Source organism: Lineus longissimus, chromosome 11 (assembly GCF_910592395.1).
Source record: "Lineus longissimus chromosome 11, tnLinLong1.2, whole genome shotgun sequence".
Lineage (NCBI taxonomy): Eukaryota > Metazoa > Nemertea > Pilidiophora > Heteronemertea > Lineidae > Lineus > Lineus longissimus.
In genome coordinates this window covers 14,409,690-14,422,861 of record NC_088318.1, presented here as the reverse complement: position 1 = coordinate 14,422,861, position 13,172 = coordinate 14,409,690, and the positions used below count along the sequence as shown (strand labels likewise).

The 13,172-nt window shown below is 41.2% G+C and overlaps 1 protein-coding gene across 3 annotated transcripts in view; it reads right to left on the bottom strand.

Moving 5' to 3' along the window:
- Positions 1 to 13,172, bottom strand: part of LOC135496248 (homeobox protein caupolican-like) — a 45,578-nt gene that overhangs the window by 13,762 nt on the left and 18,644 nt on the right. For 2 of the 3 annotated variants that reach the window (XM_064785474.1, XM_064785473.1), the window contains exon 2: positions 9,640 to 9,861. The exons of the other annotated variant lie outside the window; for it this stretch is intronic. In XM_064785474.1, the coding sequence (XP_064641544.1) occupies positions 9,640 to 9,855 (216 nt within the window). In that variant the 5' untranslated portion in view covers positions 9,856 to 9,861. The remainder of the gene's footprint in view (positions 1 to 9,639; positions 9,862 to 13,172) is intronic. 3 annotated transcript variants of the gene reach the window in all.

The following is a 13,172-nucleotide window of genomic DNA, read 5'->3' as shown; positions in this document are numbered from 1 at the left end:
CATCGACAACTGGTAAAAGCAGCTCCCATCTGATTTTGAGTCCCAATATTTAGCAGTGATAATCATTACTGAATCCCTAGTATCACGATTAGTTCATACTTGATTTGTTCTACAGATGTATCGATCTCTACATCGACCTTAAGGTTTCGAGGGTTAAACCCAACTGCCCCTCTTCCTGTCTCGGAGCAAAGTACGCCGAGGATTACCGTATTTGTAGAGATGTTTTCACCCGATTGTCTTTCAGCTAATGCCCCAGCCCTCCACAATGCCGAAGATAGTATTTCTTCTTAGCATAATGCGCTGAAGGCAAGACTGCTGTTGTTCTGTGCCCGTCTATAGTAATTCTTTGTTTGGTATCCTTTCCAGCCACGGAAAGGATCAAAAAACGATTTGATAATTTCCTTTTGAGTTTTTATCGGGCAGACAACGGGAGACAAGATGATTTGAAGATTGGGATATCCAATCAGGATGCTTGTAACGTACTGTTTTTGCATTTTAGGAGAAACATGAAAAGAAAATCGTGAAAAATCTGCTCGACGATACCATTCGAAATGTATCGGCTTTTAGTTGCAGTCAGAACTGGAATCTCATTTCAAAGTTCCCGATGTACTCATGTGTGATCAGTGCAACGCGTAAGGTTTGGCGCCGGTAGCAAGGCATTAAAAAAAATTTTAGCCTGTTTTTCTTCAGACGAAGAAATGGTGTCGGCGAAACTTGTGCAATGAGGGAAAATCGTTTCATAGCCCCATAGGCTATCCAAAAATATCGGATGTATTTGATTGTCATTCCAGAATTCGAGAAATATTTTCTTCGGCCTGACAGCAAAAGTGGCGTAGTCACTCAGCCTGTTTCCCCCAGCGCCTCTCGAGTGCTTAGCGCATCATCGACACATTATACGCCTGACGGAAATCCTTTAATGAAAATTAGCTGTAAAAGACGCGGGATCGATGAGTTTATTCCAGTGAGGGGCACACGGCTGCATGCTAGGGTGCACTTCGTGACACTGCCGCGGGTACAGCTAAAAACCACACTTCGTGACATTGCCTCGGGTAGAGCTGCGATTTTTCTGAAGGCGCCACAGCGAATTCATCGCAATCATGTGCAGGTTTCACGGAACGTTTCAATTTGGTTTTCTCCGTAATTAGCAATTAAACACATGTTCTTCTAATTCAGCGCAAGTGCGTATGGGTTTAGTTAAAGATTTTACAGCCGCTGTTATAGATCTTCTTGCGTGTGGCGATTTTCGTTAATTATTCAAGATACTTATTCAAATATTTAAAATCTGTTTGCATCGCGTTGACTGAAGAAAGGGACGAGCGTGCGAGCGTCTTGTCTGTGACCAGCGACCATCTGCGAACGACTGTCCGGCGACTGCGTCCCCTTTGTCACCCCGGTGACCTCCCGTAGAGGATGCGCAAGGGAATCACCACGATACCTTCACGACAAGATAATTGAATTCTTAAAGATCGCTGATGCCTGAAATACTTTTTGATGTTCTGTTTTGACTTTGTTCGTAGATTTGATGGATGAGGTTTGAAGAAGGCCCGGAATTCTGGACATGGCTCATTTAGGATATTTGGTACGCCCACGAAATAGAAACTACATTATGAAAAAAAATCTTAATAATGAATAATTTGGTACACAGATGGTATACTTTGATTGAGATCAAGACGTTATGCATGCTACTTATACTACAATGATAAGTTCAGCTTCCTCTTTACATGTAAGAATGGCTACGAACATACATGCCGTCACTATTATCATAACGCACTAACTATTATTCAGTTTGTTGCTGATAAAATCAAATCAAATGCAAAATAAACCTGATGGCAGATTGCCTATATGTTGTGGTATAACACAAGATGCTTTTCATGGCGTAAACTGCCGAGCGGGGTCTTCAAAGTCCCAAGATCGTCAAAATCATTTCGTGACACATTTTTTTAATGCACCACTGGCTATACTTTATCGCGCGGCTGCTGCATGATCGTAAACCCGAAACTATTCATACGCTTCCCAAAAGCACTTCTGCCAACTGGAAAATATTTGGTAAACGCCTGGAGCTGTCCGCAATGTGGTTTGTTGCGTGCGAGCTAATAATCTTTTACCTGGCCCGACAAGATAGCAAGGCAAGACACGCGATGGACATATGCGGCGATGCTGCGCCGAAGACGAGAACGAATCTCGACACAAAGACACCCCCAAAAATAACATAAAGTGGCGAAGAAATTCAGTGAATTATTTACATTGCATTATTTAACATCTTCATCTGTAACATCACCACTTTTAATGTACTCATTTAATATTATGTACAGTGCTTAGAAAATGTATGCACCATTATTTTAGCACTTTAAATCAAATAAATTATTATTATTATTATTATTAACATAAGTTTATTAGGATAGAGGGAATCTCGAGAAGAAAGGAAGAAGACACAAGTTTACTGTCTGTAATATTCGTTACGTTTTTTACGAACTAATTCCAAGATTTTCCTGATTTTTTCACGGAAAGAGGGTTTCAGTATCGTTGGCCAGAATATTCATCGAAAACTTGTTCATCATCTGCGAGTGTGGCTTTAATAATTGGTGCTGTCAGCGATAGATGTTTCTTTTTCGGCAAACTTGAAGGATTACTCGCCTTCTGCTGGACATCAAGCTTAGGACTTTTCAAATGGCTGGCATTTCACAAGTTCTGTTTCGGCAATGATTCTAGTTTGATATAGGAGTGCACAATGACTGACAGGTGAGGCATTTCCCTGCATTCCTTGCCCCGAGTCCCTGATAAGACGGTTATAAAGTTACTAACAAATGTTAACAAATCTGACCACCATCTTGCCTGATCGCACTGCCGTATCATTACAAATGAATAAACACGATTGTCTATTCCTTCAAGACATTTGTCCACCCATTTTACCAATGTTTTACCAACCCCCAGCCATATCTTTCTTGTTTCATCACAAACTGAAACATGTAAGGCAAAAATGCTGTGGATACAATAATATGCGGCAGGCGCTTGTGCATCTGTCTTTGAATAAATATGCCTACATCTTTCTACCGCTAAAGCCTCTTTTTGCCTCTTAGTCTTGAAATGTATCCGCCATATCACCAAAAGAAAAAGTAAACTGCAATTACAGAACATTCTTAACTGATTAATGTGCTCTGAGAGAGATACCTCTGATTACATAGATAAAGGTTCACCAAAATACACTGTACATGTACATGTACATGTACATGTGCATATTTTCTAGCACCATGCAGTCAGTGTATAACACTTTTTGAGTATTCTGTTCCATGAATCGGCGGTTTAACTTACTTGGTACATGATTCCACTTCTAAAAGTACAGTTTACCGAGCGGCACAACAGGTATCTATGAGGGTCCGTCAAAACGTATCTGAGATTCTGCACAAACGTCCGGAATAAAGCGAATAGAGCTTGACCACACAACTCTAAACTCGAAGGATGCTTGAACCTGTATGACAATGATTATCATATGTCGGTAAATCCAGATAAAAGTGCCCTTAAGTCCTGATAAATAAAGTGCCCGAACCTGTTTGTTGTCCTATTTGAGTCGATTCTGACGCTCATGGGCATACATGTCGACAGGCAGACCAATGTCGGCAAATTACAAGGCCTTTGGACATAACTTTGATGTCACACGCCGGCTCTTTCCGGTTACTTTTCATTGGAAAATGACTAATGGGTGATTCATTGTATTAAGGTGGTGTAGTGTCATGACTATCGGACTAGGAGGTCCCATGGTCAAATCACCGCCAAGCGGCTGACTTTGTTCTACCGGGTGAAGCAGATCGCTATCGGCTAAAGACGAGGCCTTTGTGAACAACTTTGATGTTTTGAATTCAAAGATTGAAATTATATTGGCACCATACATGTACGCACAAAGAACATACATGTGTTTACATGGCTTTCATTTCTTAAAAAATATTGACTTTGAATTGCATTGACGTTTATGAAGTATTCTGCTATGAAACCATTTTTGTTGGAGACAACACACATAAACTGTACTTGTAAAACTACTGTACTTGTTACCGACGGAGACTTGCATGTACTCTCACCAGCAGTCTCTTATCCGACCGCCCGAAGCACTGTTCACTCATCATCACTCACCAAATCCAATACATTATCAGGTTTATTAGGAAATCCCTGGTTTGACGAGGGATTGTCACAATTAAGCACACCGAGGTTTAATCAGCAGATGTTGGTGTGAATGGTCTGACGGTTAGGGCACTCAGACGTTGGGCTAACTATCATTGACACACTCGGTGCCACGAGAGATCGAGTGCAGCCGATCTTTTATGCAAAATTCCTGCCTCAGTTGCTTGAAATGCCGTAGGTAGCTTATGACAAAGCCAGTGGATACTTTAACAGGGCCGTAGCTATTTCAAGTCGGTTAATAGATTGATTGATAGCCTATAGCCTCCTTAGGGACCATCGTATACCATATCCATAGAAGCCGCAGACGATGAAGACGTTGTACATTTTTTTGTGGTTTCAAGACATTCTGAGGTGGTCCCTCATAAATGTACACCCTCTGTCGTGTACGCAGGCACCTCTTGTATATCTACACTGATTTCGAATCAACGTCACTGCCGCTATCGTTGTGCATATTCTTCGCCGGTGGATTCACTTAACTTAATGAAATAGTCAAGAATTGTTAAAGTGTCAATAATGGGAGGTATCTAGACGTGTACAGTGTATACTATACAATCACTTTAAGGGTAAGTTGTCGGAGGACATGCACGACAGAGAAATTTGTGTAATCTTCTACCCGTCCAAAAATGTGTCTATGGTGACACCGATTTGGACAAGTGGTTTGGAACATGTGTAAGTATTTTTGAAATGGATTTCGTAATGACAGTTCAAGCGTCTTGGTATCGATTTTTTTTCTCGAAATGCATTAGGGATTAAGGTTGTCGTAGGTAATTTGTCAACGCCGCATCTTAAACAGAACGAAAAGTGTAAGTTCGCCAGGATAACATGTAAGTGTAACGAATGTACATGCACATGTACACGAAACTGAAGAAGATCTTAACTGAGAAGTGGTCCATAGTAGAAATAGACAACCATCCTAAAAAGTCATGATAACCACTGGTGGCAACAAGAGAAAAAACAGGCAAGAAAAAACTTCAGAGATATGACTGATGCTTAGAGACCAGGTCCAAGTTAAATCACTAACTTGGCGTTAGCTCAGCTTGGCGAACAGAATCTCTTTCCGTTAAAGCCATTGGTCTTATCCCAAGTTAACGCCAAGAAAGTGACGTTATTTGTTGTGAACAACTGCGCTAGTTTCAACGACCATTGAGTTGGCAAATACCGGTAGTGATGCTGTAGTCTGCCTTGTTTGCTCAACCTCATTATTAACAGGAAGATGCCGTCAACCCATCATATTTTATGATGTTTCAAAAGTAATCTTACTAATTTACTGAACCTCACAGTATTATGACAGTAAGAGACGGACAACCTTCGCTCCCAAAATGCCACGGAGGCACGTTCTGAGCGCTCTGGCTGCAGGTGCACAGGAAGGAATCGCTTCTCAGGCGGTCACCGGCGTAGGCGAGTATGAAGATTTGAATGGGGCGGTTCACAGCTCATGCCGGGAGATGATCCGTCGTGCTGGGTAGTCAGGCCTATAAACCCAAACACCTGAATCCTGTCAATACCCCTTTAGAAGCACTCCAACGCGAAGACGTGATCGCCAAAGTGGCAGATACACGTTCAAGCGACCCATCGGGGATCTGAAGTGCTCTCGCATTGTCCTAAGACATTGAAAGAATAAAGGTTTAATTCCTATGGAATTACCCGTCTGTCATGAGAAGATGCCTGTCAAAATCGTGTGTATTATGATCGAACCCTGCACTAGAAACATTATATTTTGTCTCTAGGTTTAACATGTGGTTGGGGTTTTGTACAAGAAACTCTAAACCCTCCTACAAATAGACAATGGGGGCTTTAACAATGGGATGCGCCACACACATACTAGACTTGGGTGGAGAAAAGACTGGATACAAAGTGAGATTCGACTATCATATTCGGCGCAGCACGAATGCAAACAAAGCCAAACTAATGGGCCCTAACGCAACGTGATCGGGTACAATATGACAATTCTGCCCCTGAAAGTTAAACCGTCATCCCGAATGCTTTTTAATTAATATGTCATGGGTGGATGTCATTGGTAGAATATGGGACATCACAGCGCATCCTGTTTACCAGTGTTTTGGGGCGTATGCCATCGATGTAACCTTATGAGGCGTTGGACAATTTTTGTTAATTTTCCGTATGGCGTAAATGTTTTTTTTAAATATAACTAACGAGCTGTTCTGAACACATCGTCAATGCAACATTTTTCCTCAACAACGGACATAATTGTCAATTGTTTGAAATAAGAGAATGACATGCCACATCTTCACTTTGTTGCATTAATTGCCCGATCGTTCACGAAGCTGTCGGGAACCCGGCCATTATTGTTTTGGAGTCATCTCTGATATAAAAACTAAAATGTGTTAAGCAACAGGCGGATAGAATGTGATACTAAGAAAAATAGTGTTGGATCATTGTTTCGATAGAACAATTAAAGTGTGTCGTTTTTCTCAACCAAGAAAAAAATTCTAAGCCGATGCAAAGGGAAATCATCCTAACTATCGTTTTATAATATGGCCTAGCCAACTATTCAATTTTCTTACCTCACCAGGTTAGGTTCTGACTAAAAACTTGCTTATTACGATTCAAACCCGCCCTGAGAAATCACTGACGTCATTTTGATGCACAATGGATATGTGCTTTGTACATGTACATGTACGTAACTCATGCTAACTTTCGTGATACCACTCCATAGCAGACAAGTCCTCCACTAATTTCGTACGCTGAGCGTTAATATCAAATCAAACAAAATTCGTTGGTCTATTGATATTGAATGGGCATCATCTCAAGTGATGGAGTCCAAAATTATGCCGCAGTTCTGATTAAGCCAGCTATTCTCGCGGGAGGCCGAAATCTCGTGGGGCCACGCGTGATTCATTCACGTGCTTGTTCGATCTAATTGATTTACCATGTGTAGAAATATCAGAGCTTAAAGTTCATGCCAATGTTAAACGACAGCGCATCCCTGTACATTCAGTGTTACTAATTTCACTTAAAGTACAGTGATTTTTAGGATGGAATTTTGTATAATCTTGACGTATTTATTAGCCGCCTAATAGAGATACAGTTTCTAAACTGAAAGCACCTGAGACTGTGCTCACGTAGCTAAAATGATACAGTTTTGAAAGTTACAGGTGCAATAATTGGAACCAAACAAACCTCCCCACCGCAAGGTAGACACATGTTCGAGCGGAGGAAAAAAGGCGAGTTGATGGTGGAAAGTTTCAGGTGTAGAGCCCATCCATCATATTGAAAACGATGGGAAAAGGTATTTGGGTTGTACTGATCACGAAAACGTTATGGTGTGTGATCTGTTGGGGGAAAACAGGAACTTCTTATTCAGATTCCATCTTTCAAGTCTTTGTCTTTGGTTTTTCCTCATTGTACATATAGATCGAATGTTGCACCCTATTTTACAACAAGCTGACCTTCAAGACAACAAACGAACATGTACGAGTCATGCCACTGAAACGGACACATAAATGTCAACTATTTCAGAAACTCCTAAAATTGACGACTTTTGTAGGGGATGGTGGTGGGGGTGGGGGCATATACTCTCATCAGACGGCCGACATCGATGAGAATCACCACTGTGCTCAGATTACTTTTCAGTGCTTACGCAACCATGAAAGAAGACTAAATAGTATCGATTGCACGCAGGTCGGGAGTGAGGGGGGGGGGGGGGTAGGGGGAGATAATGGTAATGACTGCTGCATCCTGCGGTCGTCCTGGGGCAGCATCCCTGATTGCACATCAGCGTGCGTAGTGTCCCGGTCTCCGAAGACAACCGACGTAATTGCAGTGTAGCGGGACACTCGGGTCAGAAATATGCCATATTACATCGAGCTCTAATCACTCAGTTGTGACTAATTTAAGGCTATCTGGCGTACAATTGAATGATAATAGTCTTTAGAGGTTTATAATTGGCTCTAATGAACCGAATGCCTGCAGTTAAGAAGAAAGTGATCTTCATCCCCAATGTGTCGCGAGGTAATTGACGCCGTACGTGGTAGTATTGCAGTAATTGGATGTTGGGCATCTTTACCCGATTGTACGAACTTTGTGATGAAATATAAAGGTGAAGTTTGTTCATATTTGTAAATATATCATGGACAGATAGTGGCAGAGGTCAGATTATCCCTTAGTCGTTAGTATAGCATTGTGGAATAAAGTACTGTCGCAACGCATATAATCAACGCAAACTGTTCCGTTCTGGTTACTTTGTCCTGAAAGACCCGTTTGGAACAACTGTAAACACCGAGCAATCCCATTCCTTGCAACACTGCAAAGACAAAGATGGTCATTGCTCTCGGCCTAAAAATTGTAGAAGAGAAAAAATAATATTCCTTTGGTACAATTTTACAGCATACGAAGATGCTTTTGTGTAGAATATTTGAATGGGCGGTTACAGACCTTTCGATTCAAACGTTCGACTAAGCGCCGATCAGAACCAGAAAATGGCCTGAAAACTTACTGGAACAGTGTCGTCTGGCCCTGTTCCGTTATTAGTGAGATACGTTACTCATTGATACATCCGGAAAACAAACATGCCCATTTATAAACCAGAAAATCTCGGGAACTGTAGACCCTATCAGGGATAGATTAGGTATTTTAGATTATACATTAAAGGTGTTAGAATGACTGACATGTGCAGTGACGCTTCAAGGTTTAAAACACCATAAAAATCTGAAGGGGCGCAAGTACGTAAGGAAAAAGGAAAAGAACGTACTCATGAGTGGGCGAGAAATCTCCGTAAAGCTATACATGAGTGTTGTCTATAAGCCTTTTTTACACTGTTGTTTTTTCATCGTTTTCTTGACCCCTGGGAATCGTCAGTAGTCATAAAACTTAGACAAAATCAATGTATATGTAGAGCGCTTTATCAATGTTATTAGAATCAAAGCGCTTAGACGTGGTTCCCCAGCCTGATACCTTTCTGTAGAAGCCAAGGGGCGCACACCTACAGTACTCACTTCGCCATTTCAGACTGGCAGTACATGCATAATGGCAATGGCCAAGCTTCGAACTCATGACTTCTAATCACAGAAACATAACTTACAACGTACATGAAATACAAAGTCTGCATCCCGGTTTGGCACATCATGCTTTCTCGTGACAAATGGCTGCCATGTTCTCAGCGCGGGTAACAAGGCTAATGCTAATAAAATCAGCGTCTTAACTCGTGGCCGAGTAAAATATTAATCGCATAATTGCAACTGATCTATTAGTGGATATCCATTATTACAAATGTATGATTGTTGAATCAGGCGATGTTGAAGACTCTGGGGATAATTGTCATCGATTACTGAGCCGAATGGGTTCGATGACAGCGGTTGGATGACCTACCAAAAAACTCCAAATATGACCCCTTCCCGACTTCCCATATCTCAAGAGTTCTCCATTTATCTCTACAAAACTTATAATCGTCCCATGGGAGAAAAAAACATCAAAACTACTAAAAAGAGTTTGAGTTGTAACGGGACTTACCAAGGGTGAATAAAAAGCAGAAGGGTCGACGCTGAGTGCCCCGTAGCCCTGAGTGGCGTATGCCGCTGTACCGTACATGCCGTCCGTGAGGCCTGCCACACGGGGATAACTCAACAGACTTGAACTGTACTGACATGAGCAGACCGTGTGGCCAGTGTGAGGGTCTGTCATGACGGGTCGGCCGCCCTCGCAACATGTCGTGCGCGGCGTGGACATCGCACTCTGTTAAAACAAGGAAAATGAATTAGCATTGGAGGACCAATAGATGTTCGACGGCGGAGCAGGAAGGTATACGATTTCCGCTCTGACTCTGCGCTGTGCAGCTGAGCCATGCACCGGTCTATCGGTAATAAAATTTGATGTTATAGGAACTCAGTGAGGAGCCATCAACACGTATGGGTCATGATCAATGTCTCGGCCAAAAATCCAGGTGTGGCACTGGGAGATTTTGATAGCTCTCGGATAAAAAATGATGGGTCTCTACAGCAGTTGTCGTAACGAGTTATTGGACGGGTGCTATGGTGCAAATTCCTGTTAGGTCAGGAACCCCATTGGTTGAGACCAAGTTAATGCTTAAGTTATCTCAACAAATTGTATGATAATACCGCAACTTTCGATTTTTCCCCTCTTTAATTTACAAATGTTGTTGAGTTTTATTGAAGAGTTGGCACTCGGCTTTCGACCTCAATTCATTTCTATGTATCACTTTGGACCAATAGGTCAACAAGCGTATAGTATCGGGAATTGAGGAGCGCATTACAAAGAAAAATCTCAGACATGACATAAGGGATGCTAACAACAACAACGTCAGTATCATACTTCACTTGGAAAAAATGGCTATTTTTCTTGCTCATAGGCGATTCATGTATGTGAATGCGACTAAACATGATTAGATCTTTTAAATGGGCAATATATGAGAATTTCAGCGAAGAACATGTCGTGTTATCGAACTCGCTGATGATTATATACACTTTTGTGTATCTTTGGCTTCTGGCCTTCGTCGAGATCCTTTTGAAAAATAAAAATTGATAAAAAACGCATATCCGAGTTAAAAAGTTCTTTCAGGTATCTCAAACATGGCTTTCGTACAATTCATGACGGCTTATGATTTTTAAAACTACCATTTGCCATCTTTTGATACATAACACACCCGTTTATTACATCTCCCCTTAAACATTACATATGTATCCCTACCTCTCAGGTGTCTCATAATCTGATACATCAAGGTCACCGCACTCGACGTAATCACAACTTTTCAATAATACATGTACGAACGTTGACAGAAATACTATACGTACAGGAAAAAATGTCTGCATAAGAAAGAATGAATATCCCTCACATGTCTCCAGTTGTATCGGTATCAGCAACAACACTACAACGCTGTATCTTCCAAAGGCGGTTGTACAGTTAAAAAGTTACCTTCCTCTAAGACCGTATTTTGAAAAAGATAAGACGCTCCTTTACGGATATGAGCAGGTTTTACCATATCAAAAACAACTATATACAAAAAAAATAGTAGGACACTTTCTTCCAATTCCTCGTGTTATTATATTATTTTTACACAGTATCTTGAAAAAATTCTCAGGCCGGGTGCGCTGTTACAAATTTGACCACTGAAAAACGAGAGGATTATACGAAAAAGTAATGTGTAACAAATACTTCGTCGTGTTCTACTGCACTAAGCTTGCCGCTTGAAAAATACAGTCGGCCAACACAACTTATTTTTGAAAGAAACTGATGCTTTTCTTACCAATTATATTTTTTCTTATCGTACAATTAGCTTAGTCTATGTTCTTGTAAGTTCATAACAGACAACTTTCCGATGGTATTAGATGTAGCTGTTCTTAAAGAATTCGTCGTACTACAATGTAATACTGGTAGCCAGCCGCTAAATTCTCGCCACTCGTTATTTTTTGTGATAGGAAAATCGTAGGGAAAAAATAACGGTTTTTATTTCGACGTACATGTATGATCTTTCAGCTTTATTCCAAAAATCTGAAAAATTTGAGCAAATTTTATTTTTTGCAAAACTCGTGTCAATAAAACGGTGTTGTGAATCCCAAGCATGCTCTGCAAGTTTTTAGCACGATATCGTACCAACAAAAGTGAAAACATTATATCAACCGTCTCGTTCAAAAGAGCAGTTGAATATAAGAATATCAGACGAACCCAATACAGCAGTCTGGCGCAATAACGCCGAGATTTCATTAACAAGTTGAATTAATCCCCACATTCAAATGTAAATGGACCCAGAGTCTGGTACTCTGCGCCATAAAGACGTGTCAGTGTGTGCATCCCCCGGAGCATGCAGAGTCTGAATGGATGGATGCATTAAAGGATAGAGCACGCGAATTAAATAGCAATCGCCGGGAGATTGAAATAGTGCCGATGAGTGACAGACGAGTGTCGATTGGGGGAAGGAAATGCCCAATTTTCCCTCTGTACTGTCGCCTGTGATAAGGGTAATTGCTGGGTTCTGGGTGCCCCTAAATTGGCCATCTCTCTCATAATTCACCCCATAATGTCTTGATGATATCTTCATCGGCAGAAGTAATTTTGATTCGAGGCTATCGCCGATCACGTGAATATTAGCAGACGGCGAGGTTTATATCTATAAAGCCAGGAGGCAACGCGTCAAACGGGACGCCGATCGGCTCTTTAATTTGATAAAGCTGTGGTTGGAGCAATCAGGAACAGGTTTTATATTTTTATTACAGAATACTGAATAGTTCCTTGAATTGTATCCCTGTAAACTCTTGGACTATCGCCGTTAATACTGAGTTTTAAAAATGCATTACACCGAAATTAAAATTCCCTTTACAGAAAAAGTTGACATTTGTTTTTATCCAACTTACTTGAAGCCATACCTGTGAAACTCTGTCATAATTTCGCCAGTGATAAGCCATGAGAAAAGTAACAATTCCAAGTTCGCTAAGAAGTATCCTCAACTTATTCCTGTGAAATGGAGTCTACGGCCAAAAATTCCATTTGTTTTCTTTATACTGATTGGCCATGACAATTTCACGGTCTGCAGCCACCTCGGTGGGTTGTAGACCAAGAGTCCGTCTCGAGGATCAACGCATCAAGGCGAAACTTTTGGAGGGGATTAAATTGTCCCAAAACCACTCAGACGAATCTCAATAATACCTGTCAATCATTTTTCAATGTGTCAATCAAGTAATTTGCTCATTCTTCTTGAAACAATATTACAATCATGCTTTAGGTCAAGCACCAATTTGAGATTTTTGACCTTATCATCAAGTTCTGGTTCGATTGTTAGGAGTTCCAGAGTGAGTGACTTTTCAGTACTCGAAAGGACAGCAATTATCACAAATACAATTCCTTCAGCAACAATTGTAACGCTTTTTATCATAGTCCACGGTCGTACCCAGCATGGGGTCCAGGGTGATTGTTGCCCCCCACGGGCAGCCTCCAAGTCTCATGGCCTCATGTCCCATGTCTCATGGCCCAGGCGTCGCTGGCGTAGATAAACCTATCTTGACCATATGCTGCTATCCGCAGGATCATATAAA